The 27,107-nt window shown below is 32.0% G+C and overlaps 2 protein-coding genes across 7 annotated transcripts in view; both read left to right on the top strand.

Annotated features, from left to right (window-relative positions):
• Window positions 1–22,329, top strand: part of LOC114326948 (zinc finger protein 239-like) — a 40,177-nt gene extending 17,848 nt beyond the window's left edge. The window contains exons 2-3 of one of the 3 annotated variants that reach the window (XM_028275430.2): window positions 11,542–11,724; window positions 20,784–22,329. In XM_028275430.2, the coding sequence (XP_028131231.2) occupies window positions 11,542–11,724; window positions 20,784–21,520 (920 nt within the window). In that variant the 3' untranslated portion in view covers window positions 21,521–22,329. Of the gene's footprint in view, window positions 1–4,906; window positions 6,783–11,541; window positions 11,725–20,783 lie in introns of those variants that run through there. The other 2 variants (XM_028275431.2, XM_028275429.2) reach the window with 2 other exon arrangements.
• Window positions 22,330–25,076: 2,747 nt separating this feature from the next.
• The window catches only part of LOC114326938 (zinc finger protein 845-like), a 99,859-nt gene continuing 97,828 nt past the window's right edge, over window positions 25,077–27,107 (top strand). Inside the window, exons 1-2 of one of the 4 annotated variants that reach the window (XM_050658449.1) lie at window positions 25,077–25,282; window positions 25,446–25,732. In XM_050658449.1, the coding sequence (XP_050514406.1) occupies window positions 25,494–25,732 (239 nt within the window). In that variant the 5' untranslated portion in view covers window positions 25,077–25,282; window positions 25,446–25,493. Of the gene's footprint in view, window positions 25,733–27,107 lie in introns of all 4 variants that reach the window. The other 3 variants (XM_050658439.1, XM_050658440.1, XM_050658459.1) reach the window with 3 other exon arrangements.

Raw genomic sequence — 27,107 nt, forward strand, 5'->3', positions numbered from 1 at the left:
ATATATTTAGTCCATGTAATTCACTCCATATTTTAATATGTTTGTCTCCTTCTTCAATGGATTTGACTGCATTTTCTATTTTAATGTTTTCTTGATAAATAACTATATCATCTGCAAATTGTAAAATTTTTGTTGAGTTTAAATTTTTTTCTATATCAGAAGTGTAAATTAAATATAACAAAGGGCTTAATATTCCTCCTTGAGGTAAACCACCCATCGCTAGTCTTGGACCAAATGTGTTATTATTTACCGATATATAAATTTTTCTACAGTCATACAATTTTATTATTTTTTGACAGAAGCATTCTGGCAGACCTATTTGTATCATTTTGTTATATAGTATATTTAAATTAACGTTGTCGTATGCTGCTTCAACATCTAATAAAAGAGCGATTACTGAAGAATTTTTCGTAAACGCTAAATTTATATCTGTTACCAAATGACTCACAGCTTCCACAGTAGAATGATTTTTTCGAAATCCAAATTGTGTTTGTGATAATTTATTGTTTTTTTCTAGCCAACTTTCGAGCCTAAGTTTTATCATTCTTTCCAGTGTTTTTGTTATGCAGGAGCTCAATGAAATACCTCTATAAGATTCTGCTGAATCAGGATTCCGATTTGTTTTGAGAATAGGAATCACCCGGTACTCTCTCCAGTTATCTGGAATATCTTCTGATAACCATATTTGATTAAAAAAATTTAATAGTGTTTCTTTCCCTTTTTGATGTAAATTGGCCAACATAATATAATGTACATTATCTATACCTGGAGAAGTATTTTTCTTATTCTTAAGGCTTATTTCTAATTCACAGAAACTAAATGGAATTGAAAGTGGATGCATAGAGTTTTTTCTTTCCATTACATTAATTTTTGAAAATATATTATCTGGACATAATTTTCTTAAAAACTCCTCAACCCATTCTCCTTCAGTCACTGGATTTACTTGTGGTTTAAAAATGTTTTGTAATCGTTTGGCTTGATTCCACATATCTTTAATTGGTGTATTTTTGTTTAAAGTTTTACAAAAATTTCTCCATGCATTACGCTTACTCTCTAATACAACTTTTTTGGTTTTCGCTACACATTTATTATAATTTATATAATTTTGTATATTAGACTGTAGTTTAAACTTGCGTAAAGCTAGTTTTTGTTCTTCTATTACCTTTTTACAATTGTCATTCCACCAAGTTTTTCTAAATCGTGGATTAGTCCCTGTTCTCTTCTCCGGTATACATATCTTACAATATTCGTTTAATTTATTTAAAAATTGTTGGTAATTTAAATTATTATCTATTTCCATGAAATTATCAGTGATAGAAGAGAAAAGAGACCAATCCGCTTTATTTATGTTCCATTGGAATTTTGTATTTACACATTCCGCTTTATTAACATTAATATTTGACTTAATAATAATAGCAAAATGATTTGATCCTAATGTCTCGTCCACAACATCCCAATCGAAAAAATGACTAATATTTGCTGAGCATATTGTAAGATCTATTGCAGATTTATTATTGCTATTCGGTCTACGCATCAAAGTTTCTTTACCATTATTTAAAATTACAAGATTACAGTCCTCAATAGCTTCTAACAGATTTTTTCCTATAGTATCTACAGTACTACAACCCCAAACATAATTGTGGCTATTAAAATCACCACCAATTATAAAAGGCTTCTCTAGACTATTAAAAAACTTTTTCCATTCATTTAGAGTGATTTTAAGATTTGGTTTTACGTATATTGAATAAATGTTTAACTTTTTTCCGGATTGAATTTTAATTGATATGCTATTGCACATTATGTCATTAATTTGGTGAAAAGTAGGACTGTTGTAAAATTTTATTAATTTTTTCAAAAGGATGGCTACTCCACCATATCCATCATCTCTATCATTCCTAAAGACATTATAACCAGTAAAGTTAATAAAATTACTTTTTTTTAACCAAGTTTCTGATATTAATCCTATATCTATTTTATTGTCATACAAGAATTTTTCTAAATAACCCTTATTTGTTTTAATTGATCTCGCATTCCATTGAAGAAATGAAACGTTAGCCATCACGAGGTAATAATAATTGTGAAATATTGTTTTTTAATAATTCCAACGTTTTTTGATCTAAATTGTGATTAATTTGATTTAATGTTGCTGAAATAAAGTTTACTATTATTTCTCCTATATTATTTTGATTATCGTTTTGTGTTTGTGTTGTGTTAGAATAAATGGGATTATTAAAATTATAACAAGGCTGACTTTGTATTCTTGGTGTTTGCAAAATTTTTCTGCGTGCTTCCATTGTTTCTTTATCTACACTACTAGAATCAATACTACTTGATCTTTTTCGTTTAGATATTGTATATTTATTTGAAGTATTTTCTTGGTCTTTACTTACTGTTGAATAACATTTTTTATATTTATTATTAGCTTCATAATATGTTATATTTTCATTATTCATAACTTTTTTAATATATTCCTGTTTTTGTCTTTCTGTACAATCTGCTCCCTTGTCAGTAGCGCTGTGTTTTCCTTTGCACAATACACAAAGTAAATTATTCGGATTGGAACAATTAGATTTGTTGTGTTCTTCGCCACATCTTTCACACCTATCTTTTCCTCTACATTGGGCACTTATATGCCCAAATCTCAAACACTTTAAACATTGGATTATTCTGGGTGTATAATTTTCCACCTCGTATATCATTTTTTCTATTATTACATTTTTTGGTATAGACTAACCTTTAAAAGTGACAATTACGGTTCCTGTTTTTACATAATTAGTATTACCATTATCTTGAATCACTTTCCGCATAATTCTTTTTACATGTAATACTTCGAATTTAATTCCAAATCTAGGTTTAATTAATGATAATAAATCATTATCTTCTATCTCTTTATCTACCAATTTTATAACACCTTTCTTTTGAGTAAAAAACGTTGGAATATATGCCTCATACTCTTTGCTTTTAAGAATTTGAGAATCAATTAATTTATTAGCACTAGCAAAATTATTTAGTTCTACCTTGATTTTATTTCTACCAACTACTGTAATTTGTGTGATATTATTTTCAATTTCAGGTACTGCACTTAAAATCAAACGGGCCGTGCCGATCCTGTGTAATCGACCAATGTTACCGTTTTTATTTTCTATGTGTACTATATAAGGTGCATTATCTCCAAATTGATATCTATGTTTTAATCTTAAATTTATTACTTTATTTAAATTTTGCTTACCTGACTTATCTGTTTGATTTAAATTTGTCAAAGTTTCATCGTTATTGCAACTAAATTTGTTACTTACCTCAATAGTACTACTTGTTTGGTTTTGTTTGTTTGTTACCTTATTATTTACTCTATTGTTATTTTTATTTAATTCCTCATATTCCATCATCCCATCTCCTTCCATTTCTACATAAAATTTACCTTTATCTGGAGGTTCGGGTGGTATACCTTCCATATTATTTGTTTTCTGAAATTTAACTTCTAGGCGCTAAATTTCACACTTTCTTACAGATCACTGGTTTAGTACTTCTTTATACTACTCGTAATACTCAAAAAGTTAAGAAAAAACCTTAAAAATTAATAATTTTTAGGAGAACTTCTAAATAAACTGCCTTTCAATTTGACGTTTATTTGACATTCATTTGCGAATTATGTACCCATAGCCTTAACCCGCATCCCCATAGGCATGCAGGGAAAAAGCCTTTTTAATATTCCAAAACACCTTTCTATAGGATATCTTGTGGCTACTTGTGCCATACTTAATTTATGATTCTGTTACTGCTCTGACTTTATATAGAGTTAATGCCACGGGAAATATAAATTGATTATTATAATTAAAATTATGATTGCAGCATAACTAAGTGATGAATGACTAGGAGCTGAGCTGGAAATGGGAATTCTCTGTCTCCTTTTGGTTCTTCTTCGTTTTTAAACATTTCCAATAAATCTATTTATATTTAAATATAAATAATTTGAGTGTGAAATTTTTTTAAGTAGTTCTCTCTTAAGGGGATGGGTACGTATTTTCGGCTGCAATGCTATTCAAATGGGGAGTCATTTTTTCGAATCCTGAGAAAACTAATAAGTATTTTTGAAAAATTTAAACGCAGAATGAAAGATTACGTTCTTACTGAGGGCCGAAAGTCCCTGAAAACTTCTATGTTTATTTTAATAAATTACATGGGTGAAAAACTAAGAGAAAATGTAATGTGATTTTTAATTTCAAATATCTCATTCAAAAGAAACTTTTATTTATTCTAAGGGACTTTCGGAAGGACTATTCTAAGGAATATTTGAAGTTTTCAGTAAAACTATGAGTTTTGTTTATATTAATATTCCTCTCCCCCTCCCCCCGATTACAACACTAACTACTACCATAACTTTAGACAGAACTTAAGACTTTTAGTATTTTTTATGTACTTAGATGAAACTTTTAAGGTAATTTTAAGTTATAGTATAGTATAATTATTGAATAAAACATTGACTTCTCTATCTGATATTTTAATTTCCTGCGAAATTTCATCAAAAATCCGGCAAAATTTATAGTTTGAAATTCCCGCGTAACTATAATTTTTCAATTTAGTTCCCTTTCCAATCATCAGATGGCGTTAATTCGATCCGAAAGATTAACATTGTCGTGGAACGTCCAGAGTATGTATGGTTTGTGATCTACTCCGCAATTACTCCAGAAAGTGTCTAATAAGGACTGCCAAAGGCTTATTGAAAAGAAGGTGACCCTTTGCAAATCTACAACACAGAAACGTAGATGCCTGAAATATATTTATGATAATATTATTAGCTTGAATTTTGGTGCATGTTATTTCATTATGCTCTACTTTATCACATTTTTTTGTTTCTGCATTACTATTTCATTTGTAGTAAAATGTTTATAGCTCGTTTATCTTTTAGGTTGTATTCAGGAGGAGAATAAAATCAAAATTGTGGAAACCGTTTTTGAACATTCATCACATAAACGACACTATTTGGGAAAAGGGAAAGAAAGAGACGAAGGAAAAACTTTAGATAAGACTGGACAAGAACCCAACAAGTGTGAAATTTGTTTAAAGCAATTTACTAAAACAAGTCATTTGAAGAGACATTTGAATATGCACACCAGAGAAAAACTATACAAGTGCGAAATTTGTTCTAAACAGTTTACAAAAACATATCATTTGAAAACACATTTGAGAGTCCACACTGGAGAAAAACCATACAAGTGCGAAATTTGTTTTAAGCAGTTCGCTCTTAAAAAACTTTTAAATCAACACATGATTGTTCACACTGGAGAAAAACCATACAAGTGCGAAATTTGTTTTAAGCCGTTCGCTTATAAAACATCTTTAAATCAACACATGATAGTTCACACTGGAGAAAAATCATATAAATGTGAAACTTGTTTTAAACAGTTTAGTCAAGCAAGTCATTTGAAGACACATTTGAGAGTGCACACTGGAGAAAAACCATACAAATGTGAAATTTGTTCTAAACAGTTTACAAAAACATATCATTTGAAAACACATTTGAGAGTCCACACTGGAGAAAAACCATTCGAATGTGAAATTTGTTTTAAGCAGTTCACTCGTAAAGAATCTTTAAATAAACACACGAGAGTTCACACTGGAGAAAAACCATACAAGTGTGAAATTTGTTTTGAGCAGTTCGCTCTTAAAGGAACTTTAAATCGACACATGAGAGCTCACACTGGAGAAAAACCATACAAGTGTGAAATTTGTTTTAAGCAGTTCGCTCTTAAAGAATCTTTAAATCGACACATAAAACAGGCCGTACACGATCATTAATAATGACATTACTTTCGAAAAATTCACATCATTCCATATTGTCATTACTCTTCAACCTTACACAATCATTATTACTGTCATCTTTACCAGTCTTCCTTCTCTCATTCTGCTTATATGACTATACCATTCTTTTTTCTTTTCAATGTCCAGTCATTTATATTCTCTATATTCCAGCCCTGAGGTCTGTGCTACGTTGTCTATCCCATAATGATTTTCCTGTAATATCTCAGACTATTTTCATTTCACACGTTGAAGAATTAAGACACGGAAAGATCGACATATGTGCACTTCAGGAGAATAAGAATGAAAAATATTTAAATAAGTACTGCATACTTTCCTAGACAGATGTACTGAGTAATGATGTGGTAATGATTCACCGCACCGTATATGATCATTAGTAATGACCGTATCCCTCCCGTTTACAGCAGGGGTGTGCGGTCCATGGAAGCAAGGGAAGCATTGCTTCCCTTGGTTTCCGTAGTAATGCCGTACCAATTGAATAACTAAGATTATTTAAAAAAAAATGAACAAACACATAAGCAGAATTTTAAGTTGTATACGAGAATATTTAATTATGTAGTACAAGCAGCAAGTACCTAATAAGAAAAGACAAAGATACTCTATTTCTGTCATACAGTAAATATCAAAGCAATGAAATACTGATAAGCACGTAAGCAGCGTTGCATGCTGCATCCTTCCGTAATCGGACCATAATCATATTTCTACGGTGGTATTCGAGTTATGTCGGCATAATAATCTGATTTTAAAGTTGCTTCTCTTCAGGGCTTTGTAAAAATCATCGGTGTTACACGCTGACCGGCGAGTTCAAATCTCGGGCATATCTTTAGCCTTTAGCTTATAAGCAGTTTTGTCAATTGCATACGAAGATGATTTGAATTGAAATAGGATTTACCAGCACTTGACAATGATGGGCTTCGTCGACTGATTATGTGGAATTATGAAGATGGATTTTATTGAATTATTTATATAAATAAATATATAGAATTATTTATATAAATATATTATAAATATGTATTAGTATTTTGGAAAATGGTGAAAATGTGAAAAGTGGAATACAGAAACCATAAATAGCTCGAGAGGATTTTTGGATAGTTTAATAAATTATTTGAATTTTAATTTTTTACTTTGCTTTTTTCAGAAATATTTCCATTCTCATATAATTTATTTAATGTATTGCAGTGCAAGATAAGCGAGATTGGTTTCTGTGTAAAAAATTAACGAATTTTAAGATGTTATTAACAAAAAGAGAGAGATGACTTTGAAAAATGCTCGAATAATATGATGGCAAGAAGTTTTGAGCCTAAAAGGAAACGCATACGCACTGATAATGTTGGAAATGTCAAATCGTGCTACCGTCGACTATACTATCAGATTTTAGATCAAATATGCCAACGAATGGAAAATAGGTTTTAATAATTTTGATGATCGAGACTATCTTCAGCTGTGCAATTTTAATACATTAAAAAACACATTTTCCTGAAAAACAAACAAAATCTTTTATGCATCTTTATGGGCAATATTACTTGATTTCATTACGTTAGGAACTAACAGTTTTATATGAGACTGAGGATATTGAGCACTGACACAAAAAATATTGCCAATGAGTTACTAATGTTTTTTTCCACCTACCTCTATCGAAAGTATACATTTCCTGACCTGATCGTAGGGAGGAAAGTCGTACTTTTTCTCCGTAGGGAGTATACTTAGTAGTATACTCCCTACCTTACTATACTCCCTACTATATCCTTTTATAAAGGATTTTACTTGTTTTTTTTCAATTAAATATAATCTGATTAAAGAAATGTCATAATATCCACCTTTGTACACGGAAGTTATAGACGAGTTTTCGAAAAATGGTAGAAGAATTAAATTACATTATAAATAGGTGTTTTTACATTTTTTTTTTAATAAATTGCTTCCCCTGTTTCAAATTTCACCGCACGCCCCTGGTTTACAGTAATGATGTGCCGAAATCAGAAAATCCGGATTCGCATCATTACTGATCGTCATTCCAACTTTGTGAAACTGACACGATCATTGTTAATGTCATTCTGATAAAGAAATGTCATTATTAATAACCGTGTAAGGAGTTCACACTGAGAAAAAAGTATACAAGTGTGAAATTTGTTTTAGACAGTTCAGCCAATGGGATTATTTGAAGACACATTTGAGAGTGCACACCAGTGTTATTAACTTTGGAGAATAGTTATCAAGAACCATAAAATTATAGTAAATTTGAGAAACTTATGATATATGAGAAAAAATCATAATCGAATTCAATTTAATGGTTTTTATGAAACTGTTGAATTGAAAATACAATTTAAAGTCAATAAATATTATTACTCCGATCGCCCCTGTAGCCACTGTGTCTCCGCTGAAGCGGTCCAAGCTGTAAAGGGCGCTTTACAGCTTGCAATTCTACCTGCAAGACGCAAGAAAGTTGCCTAAAGGCATGCGCAGTATGTCGTCAGTTGATTATTGCATGCAACTTCTTGCAATTGCGCGATAATCGGTTTGGTGCAATTTTTTCTGCAAGTTTTCATGCAAGTCTAGGGGAATTTGATTTTTCCACAATATCAAATGTCATTGACGACACGAATTCACGAATACATGCCGATCAGCTGTTTTCTGTTTGTAAAATATATCAACGATGGAAATGAATGAATAATGAAATGGCACTTTCTGAGATTCCATAATTATTGTAAATTGTATATTAAGCTACGGAAGCCCTCTCTCCTCTAGCTAAGTACCTTAGGATAATAATTAATTTGTGTTTCGCAGAAATAGTATTTCGAAATATAGATTTCTTTGTAATTGTTCAATTTTTCCCAAGAGTTTATTAAAATGTACATTCATTCCTAGAAAATTAGAGTCATTTTCATCATCTACTTGGATAAATTCTTCTGTTGGAGATACATTATTACCCCTCTTCTTGTTCAACTAAGATCTTACTCACCATCTCCGATCTCGGCGTTCTAAATTAGTGACTAAAAGGCTGGCTGCAGCAATAATAATACTTAAAGTTGCTGCTATCGCCTTTTTCCTTTTATATCTGGTTATTTCTGATAGTCTTGGCATTTCGAAATTTACCAAGTTAAATAAACAGCAATAAAGTAATTAGAAAAAAACAAAAGTTTATAAGTTAGGTTAAGGGTAAAACTTTCAAATTGCATGCAAGCCGGGTTGCAAGCTGTAAAAGACCATGCAATAGACTTGCATGCAAGAAATTGCAGCAAGTTTTCTTGCAAGCTGTAAAGCGGTCTTAAGAGATCGTCGAATCTCTGGCCAAACATTCTGGTGAAAACCTCGATGGGCTTAGAGAAACAGGATAGGACTCTATATAAAGAACATATCGTGAAATACGGACTCAGTTTAGTTTTGAATGTACGCGCGTTGTTGCAAATAAATTGTACTTAAATTATATAGATAAATTATCTGTGTTAATTTTAGTTTATGTTTTAGTATATTGTTATAGTAAGTATATGTTTTAGTGTAATATAAAAATATTGTAAATATTAAATTAATTAAATAATAAGTGTGTGCAATTAAAACAATATAAATGAAGTGTTTTTATTTAAGATACTAGTACACTTTAGAAGACCAAAAATAATAATTTTTTTCCCAGAACCTTTATTAAAAATTAACATAAAACTTTTTACATATTAATATCTAACTCTTAGAGAGTACAAAAAATACGTCTTTTTTAATTTATGCACGTACACTAATATTGCAGAAGGCGCAAAAGGGAAAATGATGGCGGACAGTTAATCTCAGGATTCGGGTATCCGTAACAAAAAAATCGTACTGCATTTGACAAAAGGAAGGTTTCTTAAGGCCGTGTCCCACCATCAAATAATTTGATCAAACTGGTTTGAGCAAACTGAAAGTGACAGTTAGTGACGTCACATCCTGAGTGTTCATTGTGGATAATAATGAAAAATTTTAATTTTAAATAAAGTACAAACAAGTTAGACAACTCAATACAAAAAATTTGATCAAACTAGACTGATAGTGAGAGCACAGATTTTTAGAATTTCAAAAAAACTGCAATTGTGACGTCACTTTGACGTACTTCCGGAGTTTGCTCAAACTGTTTGATCAAATTATTTGATGGTGAGACGCGGCCTTTACGTACAATTTGACCAAACAATAAAAAATAAATATTTTTTAACCATGAAAAACTGAAGAAAAACTTTTTTTGCGGAATTTTTCACAAACGCTGGTAAATTGTCACGTAAGAAACCTTCCTTTTTCAAATGCCGTACGATTTTTTTGTTTCAGAGATGCCAATCCTGAGATTAACTGTCCGCCATCGGAACTGCTTTTTTTCGAGGCCTCGACTTTGGCGCCCTAGACTTTGTCCCTTTTTGGTCTTCTAAAGTGTACTAGTACCTTAAAATATAAGTGTTAAAAATATAAATCAGTTTATTCCATAACAATATGATTACTGAATCTGTGATCAATTTAGATAAAGATTTCAAATATATAATTAATGTATTTGAGGTTTTACCAATATATTGGAACGGGAGTTCTTTCAGACAACAGACTCGGTCAGACACAGGTTTAATTGATTTAATCAAAACTAACAAAATCATATTTTAGTCTTCGTCCCGCCCCGAGGGAGTCTATTAGCTTAGTAAGCTGCAAGACTCCGGTTGTTTCCAACTCAATTCGTTCGAAACCGAGTGGCCATGGGCTGGAGGCCCGGTGAGTTTCTTTTAGCTCAGTACGCTAGGTGGGACGGCGTGCGTATCAATGCGCGCTCGGTACCTGGTGGCGGGCTGAACGCCAATCGTTACAATATAAGTAATACAAACACAAGTTATTAAGTATATAATTCAAAATCATGGTTATATGTATACATTTCCATATTCTAATGTTATTGGGAGTATTCAGAATTTGTAGATGTTTACATGCATTAATTGAAGTAATTTATGTAGTGTACTCTAGTCTAGGAGCACTATATTGGAATATACTTCATTGTATCAAAGTCGTAGTCAAAATTATAGTAGATTTAAGCGTAAAGATTATTGCAAAGGCATGATGTTTAGGTCTTCCTTCTCCATTTTTATCTTTGTTGTTATAATCCTTTTTGATAGCTACTGACACTCTTTGATCTAATTTTGGTATCTTTAGTGAATTAGTAAGATTACAAATTCTTTGGCTCTGTTTTCTGTTGCTACACCAGAAATACTTTCGATTAGTATAGGTGTATATTTACCTAATTTTGATTGCTCTTTTCGACTTTTTGTTTCTGTATATAGATCGCTGTTTGTTGAGCGATCTAATGTTCCGTGTGGTAATTCTGGGGTTTAGATGTTTTTCTCTTGGCCTTATTTCTTGTCGTGGTTGTTTTCACATTATCAGTCCGTTTCCGAGGCTTCAAATTGTTTCTTTGAGCAGTACATATTCATTTTTACAATTGGTAGGTTGCTAATATTGCCAATCATCATCCACATTTTATCCGGGCTTCGGAACGGCTGATAATTGCAGAGCTACTTCACAGATCCACCTCGCAATTACTCCAGATAGTGTTTAATAAGGACTGCCAAAGGTTTATTTAAAAGAAGGTGGCCTCTTACAAATTACAAGACAGAAACATAGACTCCTGAAACATTATTTATTATTATATCAGTTAGAATTTTGCAGCATGCTATTTTATTATTTGTTTCTGCATTACTATTTCATTTGCAGTAAAATGTTTATAGTTCGTTTATCTTTTAGGTTGTATTCAGGAGGAGAACAAAATGAAAATTATAGAAACCGTTTTTGAACATTCATCACATAAAGGACGCTATTTGGGAAAAAGAAGAGACAAAGGAAAAACAATAGATAAAGATATAAAAGTTCAGATCGGACAAGATCCTTACAAGTGTGAAATTTGTTTTAAACAGTTTTCTACAGCAGGTAACTTGAAAATACATTTGGTATTGCACACTGGAGAAAAATCACACAAGTGTGAAATTTGTTTTAAGCCGTTTTCTCGAACAAGTAATTTGAATCAACATTTGAAGATACACACTGTAGAAAAAGCGTATAAGTGTGAAATTTGTTTAAAGCCATTTACTGCAACAAGATATTTGAAGAGACATTTGAATGTGCACACTAAAGAAAAACGTTACAAGTGCGAGATTTGTGTTGGGCAATTTTTTCAAAAAGGCAGTTTGAAATATCATTTGCAAACACACACTGGAGAAAAATCATACAAGTGTGAAACTTGTTTTAAGCAGTTTATATTACAGGGTACATTGAAAAGACATTTGAGAGTACACACTGGAGAAAAACCATACAAGTGTGAAATTTGTCTTAAGCAGTTCGCTCTTAAAGAATATTTAAATCTGCACATCAGAGTTCACACTGGAGAAAAACCTTACAAGTGTGAAATTTGTTTTAAACAGTTTACAAAAACATGTAATTTGAAAACACATTTGAGAGTCCACACTGGAGAAAAACCATTCGAATGTGAAATATGTTTTAAGCACTTTGCTGTTAAACCATCTTTAAATCGACATATGAGAGTTCACACTGGAGAAAAACCATACAAGTGTGATATTTGTTTTAAGCAGTTCACTCTTAAAGAATCTTTAAATCGACACATGATAGTTCACACTGGAGAAAATCCATTCGTGTGAAATTTGTTTTAGCAGATTGTTTGACACATTGAACTTGAAAGCTTGCTGCACGTTTGCCATGGCAACTGTGCAAACTTGCAGCAAGTTTAAATGAAACTTGCTAGTTACAGACTGTGGTTACAGTGTGATAAACTTTGAAGTTTGTTTTTTCAAACTTGATAAAACTTGCTGAACGTTTGTTTTCTTTTGTTATATGAAGTTTGTTTTTTCAAACTTCATACAATCTTGCTTAAGCTTTATTTGGACATATTAGCCACAATTTGAATAAAACAAGGTGAATAAAAAATACAATACCATTTTATATAACTCTTTATTAATCACTCAACTAAAATCTAAAAATACAATACCTATATTATCTAAAATTATTCATTGGGACTTACATTAAACCCCTTAGCTTCATATTAGGTTGCTCAGTTTTGTCTATCATCTCTGAAACAAAGAAAAGAAATTGTTATAAAACTCTTTCTGTGTGCACAGAATTAATCTATGATATTAAAAGATGTTGAAGTAACAATTTTACAATAAAACCTAAAATTGATTTATTTATAATTTTACTACATAACAATTCTTCTTCTTCAGCCTTCAGTAATCCAACTTTGGACATACTCCTTCCCCAATTCAATCTAGTGTTGTCTATTTTGCGCCACCTGTTTCCAGTTGTGTCCTCCAAACTTCTTTATGTCATCGGCCCATCTCATTTGTGGCCTTCCTCTACTTCGTCTTCCTAACCACGGTCACATAACAGTTAGAAGCTACAAAAAACATAAAAAAACTTACCTCAATGCCAGCAAAGCAAAAATAATACTAATCTGTAATCACCATAATAAGCAGGTTGGTCTATGAAAAACTGAAGAAAATAAGCTTCAGCTTAATTAGTAATAATAATTAATTTATTAAAAAATTTAGGTCAAAAACTCGAAGAAAAATATAACAACATGTAGAACATAACCTAACCACAAATAATGATCACAGCGTACTTAGCAAGGATATGTTTCCCGTGTTGCCAGCTGTTGAGTGAGCCTTTTCCCTCAACTTACCTTTATCTCACTTTTATGAAAAAGTTCCATCCTATTTACAAAATCTGAGGAAATATGTTGAATTATTTTCAAATATTTTGATTTTTTTTAATATTTTACAATTTGGACTGGAGCAAAAGTTCACTTTTGAGACTTTTTCCTTTATGTTGAAAATTCTCGTAAAAATGGAAATTTCCCTCCGGGTGGCAACACTTTCGTTGCCGTGAGCGTGACATCAGTCAGGGCACCGAACGAAACCCGAACCGAACTGAACTGTGCAGCCATAAGCTTGCAGCAAAGTTGCTACAAACTTGAATCATCATCTTTGTCATAACAATATTGCGGCAAACTTGTCACAAACTTGCCTCGTCATATTTGACGCAGCAATGTAAAATCAAAGAAGAATCAAACTTGCCACAAGTTTACATGCTATCTGGGAACCCATTAACGACCAAGCAAAGAAATACTGCAATAATATGTAATAAAACGGGTGGATCAAAAGTCAGTTAACGCTATCAAAAAAAGTCACGCGCAAGTTTGCCGCGTCTCCAAGAAAATATATCATGCTCTTGAGGGCTCCTTGCCCTAGCGTTCATCGAAGCACCTACCAAATCCGTACGTCGCACATCTCGCGAATTAGAAATATCACGCACCAGTTTTCATCGTTTGTTAAAAAAAAATGAAGATGCGTTGTTACCGTTCCCAGTTGTTGCAAGCGTTATCTTAAGAAGATCAGCAGGCTACAATTTTCGAAAGTGGTACAATGGGTGCGCAGAAGACGACGCAAATTTTTACCAATCCATTCTTTGATCTGCCAAAGCTCAATTTAAATTGAACGGAGACGAATTAATCGTCACAATTGTGTGTATTGGCCATCTGATAACCCTGATGTAACCATCATAGAAGAGTTAAATATTACTGGCGTTACGGTATGGGCTGGATTTTATGCGGGTGGTCCTGTCGATCCATATTTTTTTAATGAAACGGTAAATTCTGAAAATTACCTGGAACTTCTCATCGATTTAAAGGGAGAACTTGAAAATAATCCACAGTTACAAGGTATTCGATATTTTCAGCAAGACGGTGCACCACCTCATTACAGATTGCAAGTTTGTAAGTTTCTAAATGACCAGTTTAGTGATTGGATAGGGAGAAGAGGCACAATTGAATAACCCGCGCGTTCTCCAGACTTGACGCCATGTGATTTTGCCTTGTGCGGAGTACTTATAAAGACAAAGTTTTTGCCACCTCAATACAGGATATGTAGCACTTACAAGACAGGATTATAGAAGAATTTTAAGTTTTCCGTGCAAACTTGGAATTCTGTAGAAAGATTTGTTTCACTGTGTATAAGCGTTGCCAAATTGTATTGATAAAGTAGGTTTACATTTTTCAGATAAAATGTAGAGCATGCACTTTTTTTACCTACTTAATTACAATAAACAATAAACGTTTTTTTTTACTCCAGTAATTTTTGCTTTTATTAATTATTTATATACAAAACGGTTAACTGACTTTTGGTCCGCTCGGTATTTGATTAACTAGGGTAAAATAAACTTAAACATTCGTAAACAATTGTTTTACACTTTGATAATAACAGGTGTCAACTAAAAAATTATGAGTCGAACCTTTGGCAGAACTGAGATATAAAAATATAAATATACAATAAGTTTGAAAACATTTAAAGTGTAAATGGACCTGGCATTTTTGACAAAGGGGTTTTCAACAGGCTGTCCGCGAGAGTATTTACCAAACTAAGAAATAGACTTAGAAAGTTTTGAAAAATCAGGATACATGAACTCTTTATGACACATAGTTTCTGACATTAACGATTGTGTTCATTATTAAATAATAAATAAATAATTTTAAAAGCAATATCCTTTCATCAGAGAAGAAATCCATCGAGCCACGGAATCACAAAATGAGCGTACCATACACCATGACAATGAGTTAGTAAGGGAATTATTCTATAATGGCCCTGCTACAAGGAGACTAGATAGAACCTAGCCTCAGGACCTATTTTAAAACTTAAACATAAATAGAATAAGATGAGACATCATTGGAAGTCTCTTCTTCATGCCCAAAAACATGGAACAAATTTACTTAATACTCTTTTAATGATGTATATTGTAAATAAACAAAATTACATAAAAAAAAGCAATAGGTACAAAGATTTGTTTTATTAACACAAACCTGATAGCTTATTTTTAAATTGCGGCCGAAGTCAGACTAAAAGTTTCTAGTTTGGCCCTCAACACCTTGTAAAGTTAGAAACCCCTGTTCTAAAACATCGATGGCGTTCGAGAAACAGGATTGGACTCTATATAAAGAACAGATCGTGAAATACGAACTCGGTTTAGTTTTTAATGTACCCGCGTCGTGGCAAATAAATTGTAAATTATATAGATAAATTTATCTATGTTAGTTTTAGTTTATGTTTTAGTATATTGTTATTTATAGTAAGTATAAGTTTTAGTGTAATATAAATATTATGTGAATTAAATAATAATTGTGTGCAATTAAAAGAATATAAATTAAGTAGTTTTATTTAAAATATAAGTGTTAAAAATATAAATCAGTAATTCCGTAACAATATGATTACTGACTCTGTGATCAGTTTAGGTAAAGATTTCAAACATACAATTAATGCATTTGAGTTTTTACCAATATATTGTAACGAGTAGTTCTTTCGGGCAACCAGTAAAACACAGGTTTAATCAGAATTATAAAAATAGATTCTTATTCTTCCAATATAAAATAAAAATCGAAACTAACAAAACAATATTTTAGTCTTCGCCCCGCCCCCTCGGCGGTGATCTATAAAAGAAAAACAAAATTGTATTTACTAATATCAAAATGCGGTAACAATGCAAGAAGCAATTACGCGATCCTTCAATACGGAATTAAAATATTAGTAGCTACATGCTCACGCATACAACGTTCGATCTCAGACGGGCAATCGCTATTACCACAGGATAAATAAATAACCATAATTTTCATGCTCATATGTCAACGTAACTGGTGCAACCTCACTTTTGCGACTGACGTGACAGTTGTTTATAGTTAAATTTTATATTTATGTTTTATTTTATAGTTAAATTTTATATTTCATATTTAATTAATAACTACTTGTCAAAAATATTACCTAATTTGGAATGGTCTATTCCTTAGAACATCAAGTTCTATTCTGTAACTGGTGCACAAGGTCAAATATTTCGGTCCCTACAAAATCAATGGAAACGACAGTCAGATTCGCTTCTGTGTTGTTATTTATTCTGTGCTATTACCAACTAAGTAATTCCTCAATACAGAATTGTCTAAAGTCTAATTGGTTTCACCAGCTCACTACGATAGCTTAGCCAGGGAGGCAGTCTATTAGCTCGGTACGCTGCAGGACTCCGGTTGTTTCCAACTCAATTCGTTGCAAACCGAGTGGCTATCGGCTGGAGGTCCGGAGTTTCTTTTAGTTCAGTACGCTAGGTGGGACGGCGTACGTATCGATGCCTGCTCAGTACCTGGTGGCGAGCTGAACGCCGATCTAAAATCCCAATCGTTACAATATAAGTAATACAAACAGAAGTTATTAAATACATATATAATTCAAAATCAAGGTTATATGTATACAGGGTGTCCCGAAAAGATTGGTCATAAATTATACCACAGATTCTGGGGTCAAAAATAGGTTGATTGAACCTCACTTACCTATATACAATGGTGCAGACAAAAAAGTTACAACCCTTTAAAGTTACAAAATGAAAAATCAATTTTTTTTCATATATCGAAAACTCATAGAGATTTTTCATTGAAGATGGACATGTGGCATTTTTATAACAGCAGTATCTTAAATAAAAATTAAAGTAAAATTTGTGTACCCCATAAAAATTTTATGGGGGTTTTGTTCCCTTAAACCCCCCCAAACTTTTGTGTACGTTCCAATTTAATTATTATTGTGGCACCATTAGTTAAACACACTGTTTTTAAAACATTTTTGCCTCTTAGGATTTTTTCGATAAGCCAGTGTTTATCGAGATATTTTGAATATTTATCGAACCCACCACATATTTGTATATGGTTAAGTACGATTATAGAGACCTGTTAATAATCTGAAAATGTATTTATAATTTACATTTTTAGGTATATTTTGAAAAAGAAGCCACATCTCGATAAAAGGTGACTTATCAAAAAAATACTAAGAGGTAAAAAAGTTTTAAAACACTGTGTTTAACTAATGGTACCACAATAATAGTTTAATTGGAACGTACACAAACATTTGGAGGGTTTAAAGGAACAAAACTCCCATAAAAATTTTATGTAATTATATTAAAAAAGAAGCCGCATCTCGATAAATACTCGCTTATCGAAAAAATACTAAGAAGCAAAAAAGTTTTAAAAACGTTGTGTTTATCTAATGGTACCACAATAATGAATTCATTGGAACGTACAAAAAAGTTTGGGGGAGTTTAGGGGTCAAAACCCCCATAAAATTTTTATGGGGTAGAAAAATCTCACTATAATTTTGTTTTAAGATGATCCTGCCATAAGAATGATACATGTCCATTTTCAATAAAAAATCTTTAATAGTTTTCGATATATTGAAAAAAATCGATTTTCATTTTGTAACTTCAAAGGGCTATAACTTTTTTTATTAGCACATTTGTACTAAGGTAAGTTAGGTTCAATCGAACTATTTGTGACTTCAGAATGTGTGGTATAATTTATGACCAATCTTTTCGGGACACCCTGTATATTTTAATGTTATTAGGGGTATTCAGAGTTTGTAGATGTTTACATGCATTAATTGAAGTACATAATTCATGTAGTATACTCTAGGAGCACTATATTGGAATATACTTTATTGTATCAAAAGTCATCATTTCTGCGCCAAGTGCAAAACATTTTCAAATTACGAAAAATAAAAAAATATGAAAAAAATATTTTTAAGAAACGCTTTTCTTTAGTTACGAGTGACTAAAATTGAACATTATAAAAAAATCATTCAAAAAGCAAAAAAAATGAAAAAATCTAACACATTCTTCAAAGAAAAGCGTGGCGCGTCTTCATCGAATAAACGGTTTTCGCACCACTCTTTTCTTTAACGAATGTGTTGGATTTTTTCAATTTTTTTTATTTTTTGCTTTTTGGTTGATTTTTTTATAATATGTTTAATTTTAGTCACTTGTAACTAAAGAAAAGCGTTTCTTAAAAATATTTTTTTATTTTTTACTTTTTAGTCTTACACTTTTCAAACATTAAAATATATCGTCATGTTTACTAAAATATATGTATAAAACATATGATGTACAAGCATGAAAAGTAATCGGAATCGGCAAAAAATTTGAAACTTTATTGTTTATTTATGAAGCATAACGTAAACAATTAACGTAAAAAGTGAAAGTGTGTATAGTTCATACAATTAGCTACAATCTGTAAAAGTTTCAAGTTTCTTCATTGTAAAGAACAAGAGAATTTAAGCATTTTCCGTTAAATCGTTTTTTTTATTTAAACGATTAATAAACAAAAGAATGTGTGTGTACTTTGTACGCACGTAAGAAGTTATACTTCTATTATATGATTTAAACGAAATTAATATACTTTTTATTTATATTTTGTTTAAATATTAAACTAATTTATACTTACTACTTCTCAAACATTTTTATTAGAACAGTGCCAAAAATTAAAAGAATAAAACACACACAAACACATTAAACAAGCCACAAATGATGTCTGACATTAATTGTCGAAAAATTTTTTAACTAAATACGTATTTTCTGAAAATACAATTATATAATAAATATACTTACAATCATAAAATGTATTAAAAAAACAAAAAAGAAAGTTTCTATTGGCACTCGAAACAGCGCTGATAAGAGCGGTTGGTATTGGAATTCATTCGCCTTCTCCGCTTAGCCACGGACACTATGTGTCATTATTTACGATGATCGACTAACTAAACGGATTAAACTTGTGATATTTTGATATTTTGAAAATTGATCAAATTATTTTAATTTTGAATTGAAATGATTTAGAATTGAAAAAATACAACAAAACATAGAGTAAAAAACAATATATTAGGTGAATATTGATAGAAATTTTGATGGTAATCAAATTATATAAATAAAAGTATTACATACTATGTATTTTGGCAGATCAAATAGGTAGGTTTATACCCATGATACATTAACAATTATTATTATTACGTACCTGTTGCTTTTAAAAACTATTTAAAAGTCACTACAATATTATAAACTTTTTTGTTTCTGTCCTCACAACAATAAAACTAATATATTATACATTTGTTTACCTTTACCTTTACCTCCAAACCACAGCTGCCATATCGGATAATTTTTGACATGTCATTTGAACATCCAATCAGAACAAAGTTATAATGCGCATGCGCCGGGCTGATAGGTTTTAACATATAAAAAAATCACCCTCTATCGCCGGTAAAGAAGTATAACTTCAAAAAAATGTTTTATTGACTATTCGTGTATTGCTCCCGCGAATGCATATGTCTGCAAATTTTTAGTCATTTGTATTGAAGAAAAGGCAGTCAAATTAACGTCCAAAGATTTGACCCAAACGATTGAACTAAAGAAAAGCGTTTAAAAATTTGTTTTTTCGGTCTAAAAATATGGTTTATGAAAATTACACTTAGTAGATTTAAGGGTAAAGATTATTGTAAAGGCATGATGTTCAGGTCTTCCGTCTCCATTCTTATCTTTGTTGTTATAATTCCTTCTGATACGTATTGAAACTAAAATGATACTCTTTGATCTTATTTTGGTATCTTTAGTCCATTAGTAAGGCCATAACTTCTTTGGCTCTGTTTTCTTTTGCTACTCCACTGTAGATTAGTATATATAGGTACATATTCACCTAATTTTGATTGCACTTTTCAATTTTTTTGTTTCCTGTATAGATCGCTGTATGTTGAGCGATCTAATGTTCCATGTGGTTATTATTCATCTCATCTGGGTTTTAGATATTTTTCTTTTGTCCTTATTTCTTGTCGTGATCGTTTTCACATTATCAGTCCGTTTCCGAGGCTTCACATTGTTTCTTTAAGCAGTTTTCATTTTTACAATTGGTAGGTTTAATTGCAGAGCTATGACTTCACAGATCCACTCTGCAATTACTCCAGATAGTGTTTTATAAGGACTGCCAAAGATTTATTTAAAAGGAGGCGGCCTCTTACAAATTGACAAGACAAAAACATAGACCCAAAACATAGAATTTTGCAACATGTTATTTTATTATTTTTGTTTCTGCATTATTATTTCATTTGTAGTAAAATGTTTATAGTTCGTTTATCTTTTAGGTTGTATTCAGGAGGAGAACAAAATGAAAATTATGGAAAACATTTTTGAACGTTCATCACATAAAGGACGCTATTTGGGAAAAAGGAAAGGAAGAGACAAAGGAAAAACAATAGATAAAGATATAAAAGTTCAGGCCGGACAAGGACCTTACAAGTGTGAAATTTGTTTTAAACAGTTTTCCCGAAGATATGTTTTGAAACTTCATTTGCAAACACACACAGGACAAAAACCGTACAAGTGTGAATCTTGTTTTAAAGAGTTTAGAGAAGCATCTAAATTGAAAAGACATTTGAGAGTGCACACTGGAGAAAAACCACATAAGTGTGAAATTTGTTTTAAGCAGTTCGCTCTTAGAGATTCTTTATCCAAACATCATTTGCGAACACACACTGAAGAAAAAATGTACAAGTGCGAAACTTGTTTTAAACAGTTTAGTGAAGCAGGCAATTTGAAAAAACATTTGATAGTGCACACTGGGGAAAAACCATACAAGTGTGAAATTTGTTTTAAGCAGTTCGCTCTTAAAGATTCTTTATCCAAACATCATTTGCGAACACACACTGACGAAAAATCATACACGTGTGAAACTTGTTTTAAACAGTTTAGTGGAGCAGGTAGTTTGAAAATACATTTGAGAGTTCACACTGGAGAAAAACCATACAAGTGTGAAATTTGTTTTAAGCAGTTTTCTCAAACAAGTAATTTGAATCAACATTTGAAAATACACAATTTTTAATAACTGTTTAAACTATGAAACTTATGTTTTAAACTGCTTAGAGAAGTGCTTAGATTGAAAACACATTTGAGACTGCACACTGGAAAAAACCATACTGCTGTGAAAACAACATTTAAGTTAGTTTTAATTAGTTCACATTTTTGTACATATCGCTTTTAAATCTTTTTGAGGACAATCAGGACAATCTGTATTGTGGCTGAAAGTCTGAAAGAATTTTAATTATCTGAAAACTTTTATGAAAAACTGAAATCTCCTTAGTTTGATAAAACGAACATGTGGTTGTAATTCTGTTAGCATATGCGGTGTAAGCGGCATAAACATGTGTGACGCCCTTTTAGCAGAAAAAGTGTAACGTAAGATATGCAGTGATTTTTAATAGAACTTTTTCAGCTTTCCTTCTGCTTCCTTGGGCTAAGAGCTATTTTCAGTTCGTGTGTTTGCTCTCCCTTCGCCGTGTAGGGTAGGTACGGTTGTTGTCGCTCCTAAAAACTCTCTCGCTAATTTTTAACATGGTAATGTGGACAATAAAGACTCTAATGATTATTAATTATCGATTAATCGCTTATATAATATATATTGAATTACAATAAATTGAACAAGAAATTGACAAAGTTATTCAATGCCAAATTTAACGTGTACAAAATGTATGGTTTGTAAAAGAAAATGAAGGAATTTGATGAAATAGAACAATTGAATATGTTTTGTCAAATTTCTTTATTTTCTTTTTATTCACGGCAAAATTGGGTGTTTTGTATAAGTCAAATTTGACCTTGAATAACTTTGTCAATTTATTGTTGATGTAAAGTGCACTTTAACAATATTAATTTCTCACTCTCCTCAAGTACAACTTTTATTTGCGTTTCTTAGTTGCTTTAAACCAATACCAAAATACATAGTTCAACCAGTTGTCAAAAAGTTCACTATTAATATCGAAGGGCAGTAATCTCTCTCGGACGTCGCGCGTGGTCCTAAAATATTTGCCGATGTCCAATTAGAGAAACGGAAATAATTACCCCCTCTTTGCCACGGTGGGGACAGATTAAAAAAACCTCCCCACATACAAGTGTGAAATTTATATAAAAAATTGTCCTTATGTAAATGTTTTCGTTTTATATTTAATCAGTTCTATCAGAGTTATTCAATTTTAATGAAACTTGGTGAAAATATATTTTAATATATTTTCGTAATTATCATACGTACCATATTTATATAAAAACTACAAAACTTTTCAAATATTCTTATTTTAAAAAAAAAACACCCCTTTTTTCAAAGAAAATTTCTATGTTGAATTTTTTTTACTTCTACTACGGCTCATTTTATTCGGTGAAAATCATTTTAATGGACGTGTTATTCAACGAATTTCTGAAATTTTTTAGTCTCCTCTGTCTGCAGATTTGACGCCACTAGATTTTTCTTGTGGGGTTACCTGCAGGAAAAAATGTATCTTCAAAAAGCCATTAACGTCCTATTTCATAATAAAGTTGAAGAGGACTTAAAAATTTAAAGTCCAGTTTAACTTTATGTTGTGACTGGCTAATTGACACCCAAGTCTATGCCATAAAACAAAACAAAACTTTATTATGAAATCGAGCGTTATTCAGGCGCGGATCCAAGGGGGGTCAATTGCCTCCTCCTTGAGACTTCGCCTGGTGTCGCCTTTTTTTAAAGAAAGAGATAATTACGATTGAAAATAAATAGAGTTTTTTGTCCTGTTGACAGCTGAATAACGGAATGAAACATAAAACAGAATTCCTTCTCCAAAGTACGTGTTCTCGGTCTTATTGTATGGTGTCGAGTCTTGGACTGTGAATAAAATCGATCTACTTACCTAAATCGCCTTGAGGCTTTCGAAATGTGGTTCCATAGAAGAATTTTAAAAGTATTTTGGGTGAAGAAGATTCGAAACTCCACAATAATAGAACGTCTCGGCAAGACTACTGAGATTATAGAAGGCATCAAGAAGAGAAAAGTGGAGTATTTTGGACATGTAATGAGAAGTTTCAAATATAGGTTGCTACAAAATATTATGCAAGTGAAAATAGAAGGCAAACGCAGTCCAGGGCGAAAAAGCACTTCGTGGTTGATTTAGGGTGGCAGTGAATAAAATTAAGATAGCTATGGTAGTAACCAACGTTTTGAAAGGACATGGTACATGAAGAAAAATAAAGTAACAGCCCATACCGAAAAAGAATCCTGCGTACGCGAGTGACGAGAAATTTTTTTTTCATTACCCCCTCCTTGCAAGGTTGCTGGATCCGCCGTTGAGCGTTACAGATCTTGCTCATTTGGAAAAAGTCATTAAATAATGTGTTCAGAGTGTAGTCCCTACGGTTAGAAGGATATTGAAAAACTTTCGTGATAGAATGATAGGATTTAACCAATATAGTATCCAGTAATATTGAAAAATCAAATACAGCAGCATGTCAAAATCAACTTTCAAGAGGTTCTTGATTCATTGCAGTCCAAATTGAATATTCTGATGTACTTTACTACACTAAAGTACAGGTCGGGTTATTATCGCGCTTGGGATAAGACGAAATAATCTCTTTCATTGAAGAAAAAGGAATGGATAAGTGTGAATATCTGAGAGATATTTTATGGCTTTCGGACTTTGCATCTTTTACAGATCTTTTCAATCACAAATAATTTGAACCGAACTCCAGGGGGAAAAAATCAATTAATCCCTATTTGCGGTCATAACAGGACTCTCAAAATGCAATTGAACCTGTTTTCTAAACATCTAGGCAAGATACATACTGAAACACCGGCGGGTTACAGAGGAGAAGGGGCGAACCTTAAACGGAAATGCAATGAAGCCTGCGGGTTCGCCCTTTGCTCTTCTAGAGGATTAATGTAGTTCAGTTTCGGACATGAATGGATTGGTATATTATTTCTTACAGAATTTTAGGAGTATGAAGTGCGGTACAAAAGTACTTTGTATGTGAGGTAGGTAGATGACTGTTTTTGAAACGACCATTTTGCGAGTTCGCCCTCTTCCAAGCTCTGATGTTTTTTTTTTCTCTGATTTTGGCTTTGGTTTAGAACTAGAACCTTTAGCCACGTAATTGTATAACTTATCACTAAGTCAGGGGAGTAATGTGTAGTGTGTGTGTTGAGTAAGTGTCTTGTTACTTTGCAAAGTCGACGTCATTGTCTTTGCAAAGAGACGCTAATTGTTTCCGAACGTCTGCGGTCCCTCCGGTGAGTACCGATCCCACAAGGACAGAAACTATTTTTCATTTATTAAGCTCTGATGTGACATGTGATTTTATTCATTTATATGTTTTTTATGTTGTTCTTTAAAATCCTTCTGTTAGTTAAATACAGTCCCGGCGCGTAAAAGGTGCCCTTATATTTGGTATAAAGGTAGCATATACGCCCTTCGATTTGTTTAAATTAGTATTTTGTATAACGTCAACAACAGGAAAAAAGCTCATTTTGGCGCTTGGCGCCCCCAAATAGGGGCGCCCGCCTGCAGTGCATTCCTTGCAGGCTCGTTATCGACGGCCCTGGATATATTTTTAGTGTTTTATTGGTCGCGTTCAGCAGAATAGGTCTTTTCAACGCTTCTCATTTCTTTCGGGTACTGTGGCTGAACGACTATATAGTGAATGACTAACGTTTGACATGCGATTGACTGTGTTCTGTCCTGTCAGTCTCTTCCGTTAAATTTGAGATTTGAGGGGCCCGAGAGGCCTTTTTGAAGTTTTTAAGTTTTTACACATTGATATCGAGATTGGAAAATTAGATTTGCAAGTAAATGTATGTGGTGTCCTAGAAAATTATGCAAGGCAAATATACCATAATTATGTACTATGGCAAGTACAGTAGTGATTCATGGAAGATCTGAATATCTACTAAGACAGAAATATATTAATACATAAAAATATGGAAATGTTTCAAATGCACGTTATTTGATTTTTAGATTTACTATACTGTTTACTATTTATTATAAACGGACAAAGAAGATAATATGGCACAGTCTGACACAGCCCATGATAGGAATTTATTATCAGCAACAGTAAAAGCTGAAATTCTTAACAATGATGATTCTACTCTTGACAACAATTTCAGTGGAAAAGCCATAGACTTTCAGTTTTCTATCCAGCCAAAAGTTGAACAATCTGAAATCAAAGATGAAGTTGAGGAATTAGAATTTGTGGGAGAAGTTATCGAGTTTTCTGAGAATGAACTATCTGGTTTAGAAGAAAGGTATCAGCATTTTTTTTATTAATTCTTTATTACTTTCCCCAACCCCAATAACTGTAATGCATTGTTTTAACCAATATTTATTAGTACAATTGTCCAAAAAGTAAATCATTCTTTTAAATCAATTGTTGCAAGTTTAAGGTGATTCATGTGCTTGCAGCAATACATTTGGCTTTAATCAATCTTTCTAGTCGGAAGTGAAACTCTGTAAACATTTGTTATCTGGAAAAATACTATGACCAAAACCAGTTAACTATAAGTGTTTGTAAAACCAAAATTTTTCATTTGCCCGTAGCTGTTAAGCAAAACAATTAAAGTTGTCAACAAATTCATATACTTAGGAGTCACACTAACCACAGCATTACCGTTTAAAGCAATGTCTGATACAACCATAGACATCTAGACTGCATGCTGCAATCTAAAACTGTTCCCCCAGTGTAACAGAAAATTGTTGTAAATAGGATATGCATCTCTCTCTAATCGACTAATTGACTCAGGTTTATCCATCACATGAATTTCCCACTGCCGCCAATTAGATAAACCCTGCTGATTAGAAACATGCATACCCTGTTTTTACAACATTTTTCTCTGTCTCTCTGGGGGAACAATTTTAGATTGCTGTCTAGGTATTATATTGCTGCTTCTCAAGAACGTAGTCTCTAGTCAAAGTTGGAAGAAATTTACTTATTAATGCAGATCTACTAAAAATAAAAGTATCTATCGTGTGAATAAAGAGTTATGACGTTAATAATAATAGTCGCTAAGAGATGGCACTAAGTGTCTATATTTGTTTGGCACGAAAGTAGTTAAATACTTAACATTTTGATATGAATACAGACCCAAGTTAGTTACACCGCAGAATGTGAAGCAATTTGTGTGTTTACTTCTCGTCAAGGACGACTGTTCTATATTTACGGTTAGTTTTTGTGAAAATTATCTCTAAAATAAGGACTTTTTTTGTTGTTAGGTCAGCGTTTTAACAAAGGTAAAGTAAATGTTTCTCAGGAAAAAGACTCGACTCTAATATGGGTAACAAAATGATAAAATTTAACCATTTTAACGCTTTATAAATTTATCTAGTTATCACAGTTTATATTTAGATACATATATTTCTAACAAAATTGTATACGTAATTTCTTTAAAGTAATAACTTATTCAGAGTTATGCCCATGATCATATCTATAATATTTTAAAACGTTTCTCCTCTAAAATCGTCTTTTTTGACTTAAGCCTATGTTCTTGTGAAGCAGCGGTATGCCCATGGATTCAACAGTGGAAAGAGCAAAATATTCATTTGCAATGTAATAGGTTTAATGGCAGAAACCAAAATGTATTTTTGAACATCTTGAATCTAACTTTTCGCTTCTTTAGTTCAGAG

This window comes from Diabrotica virgifera, chromosome 1 (assembly GCF_917563875.1).
Source record: "Diabrotica virgifera virgifera chromosome 1, PGI_DIABVI_V3a".
Lineage (NCBI taxonomy): Eukaryota > Metazoa > Arthropoda > Insecta > Coleoptera > Chrysomelidae > Diabrotica > Diabrotica virgifera.